The sequence below is a fragment of the Eleginops maclovinus genome, chromosome 14 (genome assembly GCF_036324505.1).
Source record: "Eleginops maclovinus isolate JMC-PN-2008 ecotype Puerto Natales chromosome 14, JC_Emac_rtc_rv5, whole genome shotgun sequence".
NCBI lineage: Eukaryota > Metazoa > Chordata > Actinopteri > Perciformes > Eleginopidae > Eleginops > Eleginops maclovinus.
Window position 1 is genome coordinate 484,813 of NC_086362.1, and position 21,301 is coordinate 506,113.

At 41.6% G+C, this 21,301-nt stretch overlaps 1 protein-coding gene across 2 annotated transcripts; it reads left to right on the top strand.

Moving 5' to 3' along the window:
* Positions 1–1,066: 1,066 nt before the first annotated feature.
* eno3 (enolase 3, (beta, muscle)) lies at positions 1,067–20,730 on the top strand. Of its 2 annotated transcripts, none has more exons than XM_063900386.1 (14): positions 1,067–1,274; positions 3,182–3,271; positions 3,346–3,441; positions 3,520–3,578; positions 3,689–3,758; positions 3,843–3,976; positions 4,355–4,471; positions 4,546–4,651; positions 4,896–5,093; positions 19,417–19,493; positions 19,575–19,699; positions 19,845–19,953; positions 20,096–20,154; positions 20,556–20,730. In XM_063900386.1, exons 1-14 carry the CDS (start codon positions 1,106–1,108, stop codon positions 20,623–20,625), a joined length of 1,479 nt encoding a protein of 492 aa, XP_063756456.1. In that variant the 5' UTR covers positions 1,067–1,105; the 3' UTR covers positions 20,626–20,730. The 2 variants fall into 2 exon arrangements, with proteins under 2 accessions (XP_063756456.1, XP_063756457.1); XM_063900387.1 differs by lacking the exon at positions 1,067–1,274 and adding an exon at positions 1,358–1,476.
* Positions 20,731–21,301: the final 571 nt, after the last annotated feature.

The window sequence follows — 21,301 nt, forward strand, 5'->3', positions numbered from 1 at the left end:
AGCATGGGATAATACCCATAACAATAATAATACTCACTGCGTAGTATTTCTCTTCTCTGTGTACGTACTTTGAGTTACACTGAAACGCGGAACGTAACTTCTTTTAACTAACTGTCAATGGGCTTACTGTTGTCTGTCACTTTCTGACTTTCTATTGGTCAAGAGCTGAAGTGGGTGGGGCTTAGAGATAGAACCTGGGGTGTGATCCAAATGCTCCCTTCTGTAGGTAAGAAATGATGTAATTTATAACAAATTGATTTGACTTCATTTTGTCTCCAATTGTCTTACCTTTTCTGAGTAAAGATGTGTATTTTGTTTGGATAAAGATCCTGTTGAATTCAGTAACAGTATTTAATCTGCAGTCATGTGCAGATACTTTATATTTAGCTTCAGTTAAAGGCTACAAGGACACCGGACTGCTAAAGGTGAGCCGTGTGTGTGTGTGTGTGTGTGTTTGTCGGGGTTAAGGCCTTTTGAATGAATGTTGAGCCAGTCTCACATTTCCCCTTCACATGAACTTTGACCTTCTGCCAGAGTTAGGGGTCGTCACTAAAGTACACACTGCAGTGTGTAGGTACACAGAAGTTTAGCACAGAGAAAATACTACGACAAGTTAAAGGAAAATGTATTTAATAAATATAAAAAATACAAAATTAAAAATAATAGATATTATTAGTTTGGTTTAAAAAATATATAGAAGAAAATTAGAAGAAAAACATGAGAAAATACTTAAAATACAAAAATAATATTCTGGAAAATACATTAAAACATAACCAAATGCAATATATATAAAAAGACGACAATAAAATATGAAGACCAAATGTATATAAAAATAATACAAAAAACGTCATTAAATACAGTCGGAAATAAAGGGTTAACATAAGATTTACAATAATTATGTAAATTAAAATAAAATAAGCAACAATAATATAAAATCTGTCCCAGAACAAAAAGATTCAGAATAAAAATAAAGATTGACCAACAAAATATCTCTAATAAAACATGTCAGGAATAACAAAGGTTATTCAGAGAGTGTGTGAGCTGTGTGTGTGTGTGTGTGTGAGCAGTGTGTGAGCAGTGTGTGTGAGCAGTGTGTGTGTGAGCTATGTGTGTGTGTGTGAGCAGTGTGTGTGTGTGTGTGTTTCTGCTGAACGGTACATGCAGACGCTCCCTGGGGTGGGGTGAGGGGGTGTCTGTCTATAAGAGCCCTGCAGCTGACAGACGGACACTTTCCAGTCAGAGGACAGACGGACGGACGCTCCTCTCCCTATCAGGTCGGTGGATACTCTGCTATAAAATAAAAGCTTTTATTTTGAAAATCCTCTTCAGTTTGCAGGAGAGCTGAGAGGATGTTTGTCGCTCTGTGTGAAATACAGGTTTATTTTAGAGCACCGTTGGCTTCTTCTGATCTCAGCGTCACTCTTTATCTGAGACACACAAACACCAGAGGACTTGAACCTTCAGACGATACGCAAGGTCAAACAACAACGAGACAAACAGAGACAAAGTCCAGACAGACAGACGGACAGACAGACAGACAGACAGACATCACATCAATACAAAGCAGTAGCAGTGTTAGCGTTAGCATGAAAGTCCACAAATAGCTTTAGCATTAGCTGCAATATTTAGCAATACTAGTATCAGTATGAAAGGTATTTAGAAGTAGTTGTATCTGTATCAGAAGTATTAGCAGTACTTGTATCTGTATCAGAAGTATTAGCAGTACTTGTATCTGTATTAGCAGTATTAGCAGTACTTGTATCTGTATTAGCAGTACTTGTATCTGTATTAGCAGTACTTGCATCTGTATCAGAAGTATGAGCAGTACTTGTATCTGTATCAGAAGTATTAGCAGTACTTGTATCTGTATCAGAAGTATTAGCAGTACTTGTATCTGTATTAGCAGTACTTGTATCTGTATTAGCAGTACTTGTATCTGTATCAGAAGTATTAGCAGTACTTGTATCTGTATTAGCAGTACTTGTATCTGTATTAGCAGTACTTGTATCTGTATCAGAAGTATTAGCAGTACTTGCATCTGTATCAGAAGTATTAGCAGTACTTGTATCTGTATTAGCAGTACTTGTATCTGTATTAGCAGTACTTGTATCTGTATTAGCAGTACTTGCATCTGTATCAGAAGTATGAGCAGTACTTGTATCTGTATCAGAAGTATTAGCAGTACTTGTATCTGTATTAGCAGTACTTGTATCTGTATCAGAAGTATTAACAGTACTTGCATCTGTATCAGAAGTATTAGCAGTACTTGTATCTGTATTAGCAGTACTTGTATCTGTATCAGAAGTATTAGCAGTACTTGTATCTGTATTAGCAGTACTTGTATCTGTATCAGAAGTATTAGCAGTACTTGTATCAGAAGTATTAGCAGTACTTGTATCTGTATCAGAAGTATTAGCAGTACTTGTATCTGTATTAGCAGTACTTGTATCTGTATCAGAAGTATTAGCAGTACTTGTATCTGTATCAGAAGTATTAGCAGTGATAGCTGGTGGTGTGTGAATATTCTGGTTTCAGTGGTGTTGTGGGGTCACTTATTCTTTAGGGACACAATGTCCCCGTAGTGTGTGTGTGTGTGTGTGTCAGGGAAGAAGTCATGACCTCTGCAGAAAGGTCAGGCAGAAGGTCAAACACAAGTCCAGTATTAATAATACCTCAGGAGGATAGGGGACATCCCCCCTCCTTTTCTCCACACAATGGTCTCTCCCTCTCTCCTATTGGTGCTCATTGTGCGCCTGTCAGGGGTAGTGCGCTGTGATTGGCTGAGAGGGGTGATGGGGCGGGGTTTGATCAGGTTCAGAGGCCTGCTGCTGCCAACATCAAGTCAGTATGGCTTTACACAGGATCTCTGCAGCAGGTCTCACACACTTACAAATTCACACATTCACCCACACACACACACACACTCACACACTCACAAACTCACACACACTCTCTCTCACAAACTCACACACACTCACACTCACACATTCATACACACACACTCACAAACTCACACACACTCTCACACACACACACCCAAACACATTTGTTCTTTTTACTCAAGGGCACTGATTTATTTTACCTGTCTGTCTCTAACCTGTCCGTCTCACTTGTCTGTCTCTAACCTGTCTGTTTCTACCTGTCTGTCTCACTTGTCTGTCTCTACCTGTCTGTCTCTCAGTCAGGATGTCTATCACTAAGATTCATGCCCGTGAGATCCTGGACTCAAGGGGAAACCCCACAGTGGAGGTAGACCTGTACACTGCCAAGGGTGAGCACACACACACACACACACACACACACACACACACACACACACACTGTGTTAACACCTGTCTGTCTCAGGTCTTTTCAGGGCCGCCGTCCCCAGCGGAGCTTCAACAGGAGTCCATGAAGCTCTGGAGCTGAGAGACGGAGACAAAAGCCGCTACCTGGGGAAAGGTGAGACTCACACCTGTCTGTCCTCACACCTGTCTGTCTGCCTGTCCCTCTGTAATGCTGTTCCCCACCCCCCTTCAGGTACGGTGAAGGCTGTGGATCACGTGAACAAAGACATCGCCCCCAAACTGATTGAGAAGGTAAACACCAACAAGTCTGAGAAAAGACAACAATGTGGATCCATTGGACCTGGAATAATAGCCTGTCTGCCTGCCTGTCTGCCTGCCTGCCTGCCTGTCTGTCTCTCCAGAACTTCAGTGTTGTTGAGCAGGAGAAGGTCGATAAATTCATGCTGGAGCTGGATGGCACCGAGAACAAATGTAAGCACCTTTCTGTCTCTCGCCTGTCTGTCTCTCCCCTGTCCTCTCTCTATATAACTGTCTCTCTGACCTTTCTGTCTGCAGCTCAGTTTGGAGCTAACGCTATCCTGGGCGTGTCTCTGGCGGTCTGTAAGGCCGGAGCAGCGGAGAAAGGAGTTCCTCTGTACCGCCACATCGCCGACCTCGCCGGGAACAAAGACGTCATACTTCCTGTTCCGGTGAGTGGGCGGGGCTTCACCGCAACCAACCAGCAAGCTCACACTGATCACTCTTAGCCAATGAAAATGACTTTGTTAGTGAGGTGTCATTTCTTCTGGCTGTCAGCAAGTAATTCTGATTGGTCCGCTAGTTTAGGTTCTTCTTTCAATAACATTGTTAAAGTGTCAATCAAACATGTTGTCTAGTTTTTCAAAGTAAAAGCGCAGTCTGCAGGTTTCAAAGTAAAAGCGCAGTCCTCAGTTTTCAAAGTAAAAGCGCAGTCCTCAGTTTTCAAAGTAAAAGCGCAGTCCTCAGTTTTCAAAGTAAAAGCGCAGTCCGCAGGTTCCCAGTGATCCTTCTGGTTGGCTGAAAGGCTCATAAACGCGTCTCCTCCGCAGGCCTTCAACGTGATTAACGGAGGCAGCCATGCTGGGAACAAGCTGGCGATGCAGGAGTTCATGATCCTTCCCGTCGGAGCCGCCAACTTCCACGAGGCCATGAGGATCGGAGCCGAGGTGACGGGGTTTACTTTAATGCACCTTGAGTTTGATCTTTGCAAGCACTGTGTCTGACTGTGTTCGGCGCTCAGGTGTACCACAACCTGAAAAACGTGATCAAGGCCAAGTACGGGAAAGACGCCACCAACGTGGGAGACGAGGGAGGGTTCGCCCCCAACATCCTGGAGAACAACGAGGGTGAGCTGCCAGCAGGGGGTCGCTGTGGGGGTTAGATGCTGCTTCTGGACGGTCTGCACCAGAGCAGGCAGGGAAACCGCATGAATCAGGTAGACTAGGCGAGAGCAGCGGGGGGCATCGCTAGCAATCAAGCTAAAGTAGCTACCATTAGCATAGCCACAGGAAAAGCAACTGGACTTAGCATAAGTTGCTAACAATGTGAATTCAACTGAAATATACCCCCCCCCACCCCCCACCCCCCCAGCCCTGGAGCTCCTGAAGTCGGCCATTGAGAAGGCCGGCTACCCCGATAAGATCATTGTGGGGATGGACGTCGCCGCCTCCGAGTTCTACCGCAGCGGGAAGTACGACCTGGACTTCAAGTCGCCCGACGACCCGGCCCGGCACATCAGCGGAGAGCAGCTGGGAGACCTGTACCGCAGCTTCATCAAGGGATACCCCGGTACTCTATATACTACAAATACTACAAATACTACAAATACTCTGTATACTACATATTCTCTGTATACTCTACATACGAATATACTCTGTATACTACATATACTCTGTATACTCTACATACGACATATACTCTGTATACTACATATAATCTGTATACTCTACATATACTCTGTATACTCTACATACGACCATATACTCTGTATACTCTACATACGACATATACTCTGTATACTACATATACTCTGTATTACTTACACTTACTACATATACTCTGTATACTACATATACTCTGTATACTCTACATTCGACATATACTCTGTATACTACATATACTCGTTACTCTTCTTACTCTGTTACCTCATAACTTTTTCTGTTAAAAACATTATTGTTAATTTCATACTTGTATATCACTCGAAAATATCCTGATACTACATAACTCGTTCCTAAACCATTTCTCTACATCGAATTACTCTGTTCTCTACATCGACATAACTCTGTTATCTATACTCGTATACTCTACATACTACATTTCGTACTACATTATCTTTATTACTACGACATATCCTGTTACTCATATACTTGTATACCCTACATAATCTGAAAATTAAAATACGACATAACTCTGTAAAAACAAATATCGTTTAAAATACAATATTGTTACTCACTACGACATATACTTTAAACAATTACTCTGTATACTACATATCTTACTACTACATATACCTCTATACACTATATCTTATATTACTACGAATTCCTGTATACTCTACATCGACAATACTCTGTTACCTTTTATACTACTTACTCTGAATACTCTCTACTACATATACTTCTACGACATATACTCTGTATATAAAATTTTCCCATATACTCTTACACATATACTCTGTTACTCCATACGAATAACTCTGTATACTCTACATTACATTTCTACATACGACATATACTCTGATACTCTATACTCTATATACCTAATACGACATATACCCTTTACTACATAACTCTTAACTTACATACGAATATATTGTATACACTACTACATTACTCTGAATACTTACATTTTACAATACTCTACAAAAAATAACTTGTATATTACATCGACATATTTCCCTTTTACTCTAAAACTACATTTAATCTGACAATACTCTGTAATACATTCTCTAAACTTACATCCATATACTCTGTAACTAATATACCATATACTCCATGACAATATCTGTATACTTAATACTCATATAACCGTATACGACTATACTCGTTACTACATATACTCGTATACTCTACTATACAATACTCTTTTACTCCAACAATATACTTGTAACTCTAATTACATATACTCTAATCTTACATCGACATATACCCGTATACTCTACTACAATTTTAAATCTATATATCTACTACGACATATACTCTGTTTACTCTAATATAATATATCATATACCTACTACGCAATATCTGTATACTTACTACTCAATATCTAATACTTACATTTAACTCTGTTAAAATTTTATACCTTACTCTGTATTCTTTCTATACTCTGTGTTCTTCATACCATAAACCTTTTTGTACTTACATACTACATTAATCTGTATTCTACATACAATATACTCTTATATTACATACGAATATACTCTGTATTTCCTACAATTTTATATATCTGGTTTCTTCTACTACATATCTCTTGTACTTCCCAACTACATTTCTCGTATCTTAAAAGAAATACTCTGTTACTCTAATCTTTATCCACATACACATTCTCGTATACTTACATAGGGGATTACTCTGTTACTCTACATACTAATATACTCTGTATACCCACAACTACATAACTCGTATACTTACATACTACATTTACTCTGTATCTCGTATAAAAATATCTGTATATTTATACTACATTACTCTGTTACTCTACAACTACATATACTCTTTATACTACATTACCTGGGTTTCTAATACTGTATATTCTACATACAATATACCTGTATACTCTACATAGTAATATACTCTGATCTTACTACTGTTATACTTACATTCTCTGTTCTTACATACTGATATACTTACATATACATATACTCTGTATATCTACATAGTACAATTTCGTATACTCTACATAGTCAATACTCACATACTCATATCTCTACTAGTAAATTATTGTTTTACTCTACAATACTTACTCGTATCTCTACAACTACAAAACTCTGTATACTCTACATATCATTACCTGTATATCTACAACTAAATACTCTGTTTTACTCTACAAACTACATATACCTGTATACTCTACATATACAAACTCTGATACTCACATACTACATTATTGTTATCTACATACTACATTATCGTTACCTAAATACTACTTTTCTCTTATACTTACATACACTATACCTGTATATCTACGTTAAACTTACTCTGTTAAAATACATTACTTGTAACGACAATATCTGTTAACAAAAACTCTGTATACTCACATACTACATAAAAATCATATACTTACTTTCATTTACCGTTTTTCCTCTACTCTATACTCTGATACTCTACTACGACATTACTCTGTAACTCACATACACATAACTCTGTTACTCACATACTAAATTTTTCTTGTTACTCTACAAAAAATTTTACTTGTTACCCATATACTAAACTCTTAATCTAAATAGTACATATCTCTGTAATCTCATCTTATATACTCTACTATACATATACTCTGTATACTCTACATACGACATATACTCTGTATACTCTACATACTACATATACTCTGTATACTCTACATACTACATATACTCTTGTATACTCTGTATACTACATATACTCTGTATACTCTACATACTACATATACTCTGTATACTCTACATACTACATATACTCTTTATCTACATATACTCTGTATACTCTACATACTGTATATACTCTACATACTACATATACTCTGTATACTCTAATAGTACATATACTCTGTATACTCTACATAGTACATATACTCTACATACTACATATACTCTACATAGTACATATACTCTGTATACTCTACCATAGTACATATACTCTGTATACTCTACATACTACATATACTCTGTATACTCTACATACTACATATACTCTGTATACCTCTACATACTACATATACTCTGTATACTCTACATACTACATTTACTCTGTATACTCTACATACTAATAACCTGTAACTCTACTAAACCCTAACTTACATACATTACTCTGTATACTCTACAAAAATCATTACTCTGTATATCTAATACTACATTTATCTGTAACTTACAACTACTATACTCTTTACTTACATACTAATTACTCGTATACCTACATACTCATTTACCGATACCTACATACACATATACTCTGTATACTCTACTTACAATACTCTACATAACATATACTTTTACTCTAATACTACATTACTCTGTATTCTACAATAATATACTCGTATACTCTACATATACATATACCCGTAACTCTATCAATAACTCTTATATACATAAATTGTATAGGGCATATACTTGTAACTACATTACTCTGTATATTACATACTCTTACCATATACTCTACAACGACATATAATCGATACTCTAAAATACATTTTCTTGTATACTCTAATACTCATAACTCTGTATACCACTATACATATACTCTGTATACGACATACTCGTAACCAAAAATCTCTGTTCTCACATACTACATATACTCTATTATCACTACGACTTACTCTGTTTAAAATCTAATACTACAAAACTCTACATAGACATATACTGTTACAATAATCTAATACTCACAACGACTATACTCGTTTAAATTAAAATACAATATACTCTTATACTAAATTTATCTATATATCTACAAAGCATATACTCTGTGTACTCTCTACTACATTCTCTTATACTTACTTACATATTCTTTTTACTACAATTTTCTCTGAAATCTACATACTACATTACTTGTAACACATATACTTTAAAAACTCTCATACGACTTTACTCTGTGTACTCTACATACTACATATACTCATAACCTCATAAATTTTACTCTGTAAGACATTCTCTGTTACTCTTATCTGTAATCTACATATACAATACTCATATACTCTACATACACATTACCTGTTACTCAATACTACTATCTCCATCGACAAAAACTCTGTTCTAATATACTCTATAACTCTACTTCCATATCTCTGTATACTCTACATACACATATACTCTGTATCTCTACATAGACTATATTGTTTACTCTACATATACTTTTATTTATACTCACATCGAATATTTCGTAATTTTAAAACTACATATACTCTAATACCTTTCATATATCTTTAACTTAAAATACACAATACTCTGTAACTCTAATAACTCTGTTTTCCCACATACTCATATACTCTGGTACTCTAAACTACATATATCGTATACTTACTTTCGACATTACTTGTTTACTCTACAACGACATAAAATTTTTACTTCATAACTCTGTGATCACAAAAATTACTCTGTTACCCTTTCATACTACATATATCTGTAAATCTACAAGACATATACTTTTTATCTCTAATACAATATCTCTGATACTCTACTATACTTCTCTGTGTACTTCATACTCATATACTCTGTGTCTCTACATACACATTATCTGAACTCACTAGTACATATACTTGTATACTCTAATACTGTATAACTCTACAACTACTTACTCGTGTATCTCATACGACATATTCTGTATACTCTACATACTACTTTAAAATCTGTATACTCACATACTACTATCTTACATTCGACATATACCTGTATACACAATTTCCCATATATTACTACGCATATACTCTGTATCCTCATATCATAACTTTATCTTAACACGACATATACTTTTTTACTCTACTAAATAACCTTTTATATCACCACATTACTCTGTATACTCTACATATACTATCCTGAACTCTACATATACTCTGTTACCTACTAGACATTACTCTGTATACTAACAATACTCTGTGTACTCTACATACTACTATACTTGTTACTCTCAACACAATTCCCGTAACCTACATACAAAATAAAACCCGTATACTCACAAAAGCAAAACTCGTATTTAAATTACCTGGTAACCCCCAAAAAAAAATTACCTGTGTACTCTACTACACATACTCGTATACTTACTCGCATATATCTGTATACCTACCTACGACATATCTCTGTTTTACTCTACATCACATATACCTTTTGGGACTCACAACACATATACCTTTTGTACCCACTACTACAAATTTTCCTGATACTCTACATATTAAAAAACTTGTATTACTCTAATACTGTAATACTCTAAAATACATTTACTCTGTGTACTCTAAATCAATATTCTGTTACTCTCATAACATTACTCTGTATATCTACATAAAAATATCTCTGTAATCTACAAAATCATACCTGTTTTCTTACATACTAATTTCTCTGTATACTCGTAACACATATACTCTGTATACCACATACTAATATTCTGTTACCCTATACAATACCTTTATACTACATATATCTTATAATCTACATACTTAATACTCACTATACATATACCTTTTTTATTACAAGTACAATACCTGTTACTCTCATGTAATATACTTAAACTACATATATTAAAAAAGACTATACTTGTTACCTACAAGTACATAATCTGTATATCACATACTACAATACTCGTATTTCCCACTACTAATTACTCTGTATACTCTACGTATAATATACTCTGTATATACTATACCTGTTACTTACTACTACAAACCTGTATCTTACTTGTACATTACTCTTAACTCTACAACTGATATTTCCCACTAACATATACTCTGTAACTCTACATATACATTAAAATCTGTATACCTACTATGAATATACTTGAAATCTACTACAAAATAACTCTGTTACCTAAAACGACATATACTCTTATACTCTACAAACTACAAAAACCTGAAACTCTCTAATTTGTATACTCTTCAAAAACATTACCTGTATACTCACATAACATAACTTGAATACCTAATATACTCTGTTCTCTACATTACATATACTCTTATCTCTAATACACATATACTCTGTATACTCAATACGACAATACTCTGTTACTTACAACGCATATATCTGTTACTTACATACGACATATATTGTTTCCCTACATCGACATATACTCGTATACCTACAACGACTTACTCTGTTATCTACATATCATATACTCGTAAACTACATATACTTTCATAGTAATATATTCTGTTACTCACTTTAAAAAATATTTTATACTCTAATTGACTAACTCTGATACTCTACATTACATATCTCTTTTACTCTACTAACTATCTCTTATACCTACTACGACATAACTGTATCTCTACATACTAATAACCTGAATACTCTACAATACTTGTTAAAACTAATACAATATTTTCCTGTAACTCTACTTATCTGTGACTCTACAAACACATATACCTGTGTACTCTACTCTACATATCTCTTTATTCTACATACACATATACCTGTATATCTACATAGAGTATACTTACATATCATATACTCTTGTTTCTCTACATATACCTATACTCTGTTAACCCACATAACATTACTCTGTATACTTACATATACTCTGTGTATTAATAACTATACTTGTACTCACATACGACATTTCTTGTATATTACATATTTCTCGTGTACTCTACAACAAAATTCTCTGTGTACTCTACATACCATATACTCTGTATACTTACATCGGGCTTTTCTCTGTATACTCTACTATACTAACTCTGTTACTCTACATACTACATTACTCTGTGTTCCCCATAATACAATCTCTGTATACTTACAATACTCTGGTACTTAAAATACTTACTTGTGTCTCAATATACATTTCTGTTACTCACATATACATATACCTGTTACTCTAATACGACATTTCTCTGTATACTCACAACGAAAAATACTCTGTATACTCTACAACTACTATATTTATACTTACAACACATTACTTGTAACTTCATACGACATATATCTGTATACTTTTACATATTTACATTACTCTGTGAAATTTTCCCTAAACAATACTCTGTTTTATTTTACATACAAACCTTTTACTCTGTTACTTACATACTAATATACTCTGTATACTCTACATACTAATTATTCGGGTTTTACTTCCTACTACATTTTACTTGTATACTCTACATACTACATAAAACTAAATTTCCAGGGTTAGTGTTTTAAACTCGAGTTTAAAACCAGGTTCCAGTTAGAAAAACATGTCTAAGAAAGGTCCGGAACACCAAAAACTGTAAGTGGTTCTAAATTGAGTGTGATACCCAATCAGCTAAAGACGCTGTATAAAGGGTCTGCATGCAATCAAAAAAACGGGATTGTCAAAAAACAAAAAAAGGGAAACAACAACAAAAAAACCCAACATGTCCCTGGAGCTACGAACCGAACCAAGGTGGGTTATTTTAGGTTCCATCGGGCTGGGAAAACCATAGGGAGAATGTTAGTTTTCCCACTCGGGCTAAAAAAACCACACGGGTAGTTATTTTTTGGGGTTCCACTGGGGGCTCAGAACCCCCACTTTTGTTATGTTAGTTTTCCCATCGGGCTCAGAACCACACTGTAGATATTTTTGGGGTTTCCACTCGGGTCAGAACCCCCACTGTAGAAAGGGTTAGTTTTCCCACTCGGGTCAAAACCCACATGTAGATTTTGTTAGTGTTCCCCGGGTCAAAACCCCCCCCAAAACACTGTGTTTTTTAGGGTTCCATCGGGCTAAAAAAACCATACTGTAGTTGTTAGTGTTCCACTCGGGTCAAAACCAAAACTGTAGATATGTTAGTGTTCCACCGGGTCAAAACCCACATGTAGTTTGTTAGTGTTCCCCCGGGGGTCAAAACCCACTTTTAGATATGTTAGTGTTTTCCACTGGGGGTCAAAAACCACACTTAGATTTTTTAGTGTTCCATTTGGGTCAAAACCCAATATTGAAAAGTTTAGGGGTTTAGTTTTCCCATGGGGGCTCAAAACCCCACTGTAGATAGTTGGGGTTTCCCACTCGGGCTCAGAACCCACTGTAGATATGTTAGTTTTCCCACTCGGGTCAAACCACACTGAGATATGTTGGTTCCTCGGGCTCAGAACCACACTGTAGATATGTTAGTTTTCCCCACCGGGTCAAAACCCCAAAACTGTAGTATTTGTTTTTCCAAAACCGGGCTCAGAACCTACTTTTAGAAAAGTTAGTGTTCCATGGGCTCAACCACACTGTAGATTTGTTAGTGTTCCATCGGGCTCAAAAACCACACTGTGTTGTTAGTGTTCCACTTCGGGCTCAGAACCAATGTAGATTTGTTAGTTTTCCCACTCGGGCTCAGAACCACATTTTAAGATATGTTAGTTTTCCCATGGGGCTCAAAAACCCACTGTAGATATTTTTGGGGGTTCCACTCGGGTCAGAACCAAAATGTAGATATGTTAGGGTTCATCGGGTCAAAACCATACTGTAGATATGTTAGTTTTCCCACTCGGGCTCGGGAACCCCAAAATTTTGATATGTTAGTGTTCCACTCGGGTCAAAAACCCACACGTAGATTTTGTTAGTGTTCCACTGGGGGTCAAAAACCACACTGTAGATATGTTAGTTTTTCCACTGGGTCCAAAACCATACTGTGATATGTTGGGTTTTCCCCCGGGTCAAAAACCACACTGTAAATATGTTAGGTTCCCTGGGGTCAAAAACCAAACTGTAGATATGTTGGGGTTTTTCCCCCCTCGGGCTCGGAACCCCACTGTAAAATTTGTTAGTGTTCCACTCGGGTCAGAACCCACGTAGATATGTTAGTGTTCCACTCGGGTCAGCCCCATACTGTGGGATAGGGTTAGGGTTCCATGGGTAGAACCACACGGTTAGATAGGGTTAGGGGGCCCCACTCGGGCTCAGAACCACACTGTAGAAAAGTTGTGTTCCCTGGGGCAGAACCATATGTAGAAAATTTTTGTTTTCCCACTCGGGCTGAACCCCCACTTGAAAGATTTGTTAGTTTTCCATCGGGTCGGGAACCCCAAAAACACTGTAGATATTTAGGGTTCACTCGGTCGAACCTTTAATGTAGTTTTTTTGGGGTTTTCCCTCGGGCCCAGAACCACATTTGATTGTTAGTTTTTCCAATGGGGGTCAAAAACCCACACTGTGATAGGGTTAGTTTTTCCACTCGGGCCCCGAACCACACTGTAGTTTTGTTAGTTTTCCCTCGGGCTCAGAACCACACTGTAGATATGTTAGTGTTCCACTCGGGCTCAGAACCACACTGTAGATATGTTAGTGTTCCACTCGGGCTCAGAACCACACTGTAGATATGTTAGTGTTCCACTCGGGCTCAGAACCATACTGTAGATATGTTAGTGTTCCACTCGGGCTCAGAACCACACTGTAGATATGTTAGTGTTCCACTCGGCTCAGAACCACACTGTAGATATGTTAGTGTTCCACTCGGGCTCAGAACCATACTGTAGAATGTTAGTGTTCCACTCGGGCTCAGAACCACACTGTAGATATGTTAGTGTTCACTCGGGCTCAGAACCACACTGTAGATATGTTAGTGTTCCACTCGGGCTCAGAACCATACTGTAGATATGTTAGTGTTCCACTCGGGCTCAGAACCACACTGTAGATATGTTAGTGTTCCACTCGGGCCTCAGAACCATACTGTAGATATGTTAGTGTTCCACTCGGGCTCAGAAACCATACTGTAGATATGTTAGTGTTCCACTCGGGCTCAGAACCACACTGTAGATATGTTAGGGTTCCACTCGGGCTCAGAACCACACTGTAGATATGTTAGTGTTCCACTCGGGCTCAGAACCACACTGTAGATATGTTAGTGTTCCACTCGGGCTCAGAACCACACTTAGACTTGTTAGTGTTCCCTCGGGCTCAGAACCATACTGTAGATATGTTAGGGTTCCACTCGGGCTCAGAAAACCATACTGTAGATATGGTTAGGGTTCACTCGGGCTCAGAACCACACTGTAGATATGTTAGGGTTCCACTCGGGCTCAGAACCACATGTAGATATGTTAGTGTTCCACTCGGGCTCAGAACCACACTGTAGATATGTTAGGGTTCCCTCGGGCTCAGAACCATACTGTAGATATGTTAGTGTTCCACTCGGGCTCAGAACCACACTGTAGATATGTTAGTGTTCCACTCGGGCCTCAGAACCACACTGTAGATATGTTAGTGTTCCACTCGGGCTCAGAACCACACTGTAGATATGTTAGGGTTCCACTCGGGCTCAGAACCACACTGTAGATATGTTAGGGTTCCACTCCGGGCTCAGAACCATACTGTAGATATGTTAGGGTTCCACTCGGGCTCAGAACACACTGTAGATATGTTAGGGTTCCACTCGGGCTCAGAACCACACTGTAGATATGTTAGGGTTCCACTCGGGCTCAGAAACCACACTGTGATATGTTAGTGTTCCACTCGGGCTCAGAACCACACTGTAGATATGTTAGGGTTCCACTCGGGCTCAGAACCACACTGTAGATATGTTAGGGTTCCACTCGGGCTCAGAACCACACTGTAGATATGTTAGTGTTCCACTCGGGCTCAGAACCACACTGTAGATATGTTAGGGTTCCACTCGGGCTCAGAACCATACTGGTAGATATGTTAGTGTTCCACTCGGGCTCAGAACCATACTGTAGTATGGTTAGTGTTCCACTCGGGCTCAGAAACCACACTGTAGATATGTTTGGGTTCCACTCGGGCTCAAGAACCACACTGTAGATATGTTAGGGTTCCCACTCGGGCTCAGAACCACACTGTAGATATGTTAGGTTCCACTCGGGCTGTGTGTAGAACAGAGAGATCAGTAGCTTTTGGAAATGTGTGCATCTCAACAGAGCTGAATGTAGAGAGCACAGAAAAGAGCAGCTGGAGGTTCCCTTTCTGAGAGAGATCTGAACAGTTATAGAACCATCAGAACCATCAGAGGACATCAGAAACATCAGAGACATCAGAACAGTTTACGGTCTGTCTTTCTGTCCCTCTGATGTTCCTCTCCCTCACTGTCTGGGGTTAGAGCACTGAGCTCCAGTCTGTCCCCACCATTTCACATCGGGGCTGAATTGGCGCCATTCTCTCCCCCTGCGCTCTCTGTCTCCCACTAACTCGTCTCTCCCCCTGCTCTCTGTCTCCCGCTAACTCGTCTCTCCCCTCACGCTTCTCTCCCGCTAACTCGTCTCTCCCCTGCTCTCTGTCTCCCGCTAACTCGTCTCTCCCCTCACGCTTCTCTCCCGCTAACTCGTCTCTCCCCCTGCTCTCTGTCTCCCGCTAACTCGTCTCTCCCCTCACGCTTCTCTCCCGCTAACTCGTCTCTCCCCTCACGCTTCTCTCCCGCTAACTCGTCTCTCCCCTGCTCTCTCTGTCTCCCGCTAACTCGTCTCTCCCCTCACTCGTCTCTCCCCCTCCTCTCAGTCTCCACTAACTCGTCTCTCCCCCCTCCTCTCTCTGTCTCCTGCTAACTCGTCTCTCCCCCTCCTCTCTCTGTCTCCCACTAACTCGTCTCTCCCCCTCCTCTCTCTGTCTCCCGCTAACTCGTCTCTCCTCCTCCTCTCTCTGTCTCCGCTAACTCGTCTCTCCCCCACCTCTCTGTCTCCCGCTAACTCGTCTCTCCCCTCACTCTTCTCTCTCTCTGTCTCCCGCTAACTCATCTCTCGCCTCACTCTTCTCTCTCTCTGTCTCCCACTAACTCGTCTCTCGCCCTGCTCTCTCTGTCTCTCGCCCTGCTCTCTCTGTCTCCCGCTAACTCGTCTCTCCCCTTCCTCTCCCTGTCTCCCGCTAACTCGTCTCTCCCCTCTCTCCCTGTCTCCCGCTAACTTGTCTCTCGCCCTGCTCTCTCTGTCTCCCGCTAACTCGTCTCTCCCCTTCCTCTCCCTGTCTCCCGCTAACTCGTCTCTCCCTGTCTCCCGCTAACTTGTCTCTCGCCCTGCTCTCTCTGTCTCCCGCTAACTCATCTCTCGCCTCACTCTTCTCTCTCTCTGTCTCCCACTAACTCGTCTCTCGCCCTGCTCTCTCTGTCTCTCGCCCTGCTCTCTCTGTTTCCCGCTAACTCGTCTCTCCCCCTCCTCTCTCTGTCTCTCGCCCTGCTCTCTCTGTCTCCCGCTAACTCGTCTCTCCCTTCCTCTCCCTGTCTCCCGCAACTCGTCTCTCCCTGTCTCCCGCTAACTTGTCTCTCGCCCTGCTCTCTGTCTCCCGCTAACTCGTCTCTCCCCTCACGCTTCTCTCTCTCTGTCTCCCGCTAACTCGTCTCTCGCCCTGCTCTCTCTGTCTCCCGCTAACTCTTCTCTCCCCCCTCCTTTCTGTCTCCCGCTAACTCGTCTCTCCCCCTCCTTTTCTGTCTCCCGCTAACTCGTCTCTCCCCCTCCTTTCTGTCTCCCGCTAACTCGTCTCTCCCCCTCCTCTCTGTCTCCCGCTAACTCGTCCCTCCCCATCCTCTCTGTCTCCCACTAACTCGTCTCTCCCCTCACTCTTCTCTCTCTGTCTCCCGCTAACTCGTCTCTCGCCCTGCTCTCTCTGTCTCCCGCTAACTCTTCTCTCCCCCTCCTCTCTCTGTCTCCCGCTAACTCGTCTCTCCTCCTCCTCTCTCTGTCTCCCGCTAACTCGTCTCTCCCCCTGCTCTCTGTCTCCCGCTAACTCGTCTCTCCCCCTGCTCTGTCTCCCGCTAACTCGTCTCTCCCCTCACGCTTCTCTCCCGCTAACTCGTCTCTCCCCCTGCTCTCTGTCTCCCGCTAACTCGTCTCTCCCCTCCTCTCTCTGTCTTCCGCCCTCCTCTCTCTGTCTCCCGCTAACTCGTCTCTCCCCCTCCTCTCTCTGTCTCTCGCCCTCCTCTCTCTGTCTCCCGCTAACTCGTCTTTCCCCTCCTCTCTCTGTCTCCCGCTAACTCGTCTCTCCCCCTCCTCTCTCTGTCTCCCGCTAACTCGTCTCTCCCCTCCTCTCTCTGTCTCTCGCCCTCCTCTCTCTGTCTCCCGCTAACTCGTCTCTCCCCCTCCTCTCTCTGTCTCTCGCCCTCCTCTCTCTGTCTCCCGCTAACTCGTCTTTCCCCTCCTCTCTCTGTCTCCCGCTAACTCGTCTCTCCCCCTCCTCTCTCTGTCTCTCGCCCTCCTCTCTCTGTCTCCCGCTAACTCGTCTCTCCCCCTCCTCTCTGTCTCTCGCCCTGCTCTCTCTGTCTCCCGCTAACTCGTCTCTCCCCCTCCTCTCTCTGTCTCCCGCTAACTCGTCTCTCCCCTCACTCTTCTCTCTCTCTGTCTCCCGCTAACTTGTCTCTCGCCCTGCTCTCTCTGTCTCCCGCTAACTCGTCTCTCCCCTCACTCTTCTCTCTCTCTGTCTCCCGCTAACTCGTCTCTCGCCCTGCTCTCTCCGTCTCCCGCTAACTCTTCTCTCCCCCCCCTCCTCTCTGTCTCCCGCTAACTCGTCTCTCCCCCTCCTCTCTGTCTCCCGCTAACTCGTCTCTCCCGCTAACTCGTCCCTCCCCATCCTCTCTGTCTCCCACTAACTCGTCTCTCCCCTCACTCTTCTCTCTCTGTCTCCCGCTAACTCGTCTCTCGCCCTGCTCTCTCTGTCTCCCGCTAACTCGTCTCTCCCCCTCCTCTCTCTGTCTCCCGCTAACTCGTCTCTCCCCCTCCTCTCTCTGTCTCCCGCTAACTCGTCTCTCCCCCTCCTCTCTCTGTCTCCCGCTAACTCGTCCCTCCCCTCACTCTTCTCTCTCTGTCTCCCGCTAACTCGTCTCTCGCCCTGCTCTCTCTGTCTCCCGCTAACTCTTCTCTCCCCCTCCTCTCTCTGTCTCCCGCTAACTCGTCTCTCCCCCTCCTCTCTCTCCCGCTAACTCGTCCCTCCCCATCCTCTCTGTCTCCCACTAACTCGTCTCTCCCCTCACTCTTCTCTCTCTGTCTCCCGCTAACTCGTCTCTCGCCCTGCTCTCTCTGTCTCCCGCTAACTCTTCTCTCCCCCTCCTCTCTCTGTCTCCCGCTAACTCGTCTCTCCCCCTCCTCTCTATGTCTCCCGCTAACTCGTCTCTCCCCTCACTCTTCTCTCTCTGTCTCCCGCTAATGGCAGTCCGCCTGTTGGGGAACTGCTTTAGATACTACATCTGTATACTCGGAGGAAAGCAGCTGGGAGACCTGTACCGAATCAAGGGATACCCCGGTATACTCATACTCTACATTCATTAACGGACGTCCTCTCTACCTGTCTGTCTCTCTACCCGTCTCTCTACCTGTCTCTCTTCCTATCTCTCTTGCTGTCTCCAGTCCAGTCCATCGAGGATCCATTCGACCAGGATGACTGGGAGAACTGGGCCAAGTTCACCGCGTCCACAGACATCCAGGTGAGGCAGTCAGGCAGGCAGGCAGGCAGACAGGCAGACAGGATTGTTCAGGGACTCACCTTTATGTTTTTAACCAATCAGATCGTAGGAGACGACCTGACGGTGACCAATCCCAAGAGGATCCAGCAGGCTGTGGACAAGAAGGCTTGCAACTGTCTGCTGCTGAAGGTCAACCAGATCGGCTCCGTGACCGAGTCCATCCAGGCGTAAGACCTGTCTGTCTGTCTGTCTGTCTGTCTGTATTTAGGCTTAACTTGAATTTACCAATTTTTTCCTGTCTCCCTCCCCCCTCATTCTTTTACCTTTCCCTCCCCCCTCTACCTGTCCCTCCTCCCTATACCTGTGTCCCAGGTGTAAGCTGGCTCAAAGCAGTGGGTGGGGGGTGATGGTCAGCCATCGTTCCGGAGAGACTGAAGACACCTTCATTTCTGACCTGGTGGTGGGACTGTGCACCGGACAGGTGAGCTATGAGAGACATACAGGGGGGGGGGGGGAGACGGGCAGCAAAGTAACAGCTGTGATGATGCTCTTTTTTTAATCAATAGTATGCTAATAGCCTGTCCCCTTCATCTGTCTGTCCTCTACCTGTCTGTCTCTCTCAGATTAAGACCGGTGCCCCCTGCAGGTCGGAGCGTCTCGCCAAATACAACCAGCTGATGAGGTGAGAACTTCCTGTCCTTTAAACCTTTACTCAGTGTACAGTAAAAGCATGGCTGTTTGGTTTTCAAAATAAAAGCATGGCTGTTTGGTTTTCAAAATAAAAGCATGGCTGTTTGGTTTTCAAAATAAAAGCATGGCTGTTTGGTTTTCAAAATAAAAGCATGGCTGTTTGGTTTTCAAAATAAAAGCATGGTACTTATCTTTTTTCAAACTAAAAGCATGAGCCTTTTGTTTTCAAATCAACACAAGATATTTTCAGTTAACAAAATAAAAGCATGGCTGTTTAAAGTATAAGCACAGTATTTAGTTTTTGAAGTAAAAGCACGGGGCTCGAGTTCAAGAAGTTAAAATCACGGACTCCAGTTTTCAAAGTAAAAGCACTCTGTGCCCTCTGACCTGCAGGATCGAGGAGGAGCTCGGAGACAAGGCCAAGTTCGCTGGTAAAGATTACCGTCACCCGAAGATCAACTAGAGCTCCGTCCTGACGTCCTGTCGGTCGCCACGACACCTGATGACCCCAGAGATTATTCCATGCAGATGTTTTCTACACAAAACATAATAAAGACGAACCAGTGAAGCTGTGTGTGTTTTTTGAAGTACCAGAACCAGCCATTCAAACCCAGAGAGTCCAGAGGTTCCTACTGGAGCTTCAGCACCTGAACGCATCAGAGAGGATCCAAAAGGGAATCTAAATTTAGCTTGAGAGCGAGATTACTCACACTCCACTGGAGACCATTACTCAGGGCCACACACACACACACACACACACACACACACACACACACACACACACACACAAAAGGCTGTGACGTCAGTGCTGATTGGCTGGGGGCCGCGCAGCCGTGTGTGAAGTTTTACTGGAGCAGCGAAACATCAAAATGAAAAGTTTAAAAAGTACTGAAAAAAAAGTTTGGATAATTTAAACAAACTTAAAAATGATAAAATATTAAGAGAAAAAAATGTTTTAATTAAAAGGGAAAAAAATCTGAAGATGAAAAAATATATTTGAATGAAAAGTTAATTAGGAAAAATGATTAGAAAAAAAAGTTGGAAATAAAACCAAAGAACTGTTTGAGAAACTATGAGAATAAATTAAAAAAAGGGGGGTAAACCGACAGAGGAAGCATTCTGAACACTTTGAAGACAAA

What these genes read in the sequence shown, in the direction of transcription:
- eno3 (XM_063900386.1), top strand. Translation starts at nt 1,106, where the DNA reads ATGTGTGTGTGTGTGAGCAGTGTGTGTGTGTGTGTGTTTCTGCTGAAC. An exon ending in TGGGACTGTGCACCGGACAG is followed by an intron (nt 19,954 to 20,095) that starts GTGAGCTATGAG and finishes TGTCTCTCTCAG; the next exon opens with ATTAAGACCGGTGCCCCCTG. An exon ending in AAATACAACCAGCTGATGAG is followed by an intron (nt 20,155 to 20,555) that starts GTGAGAACTTCC and finishes TCTGACCTGCAG; the next exon opens with GATCGAGGAGGAGCTCGGAG.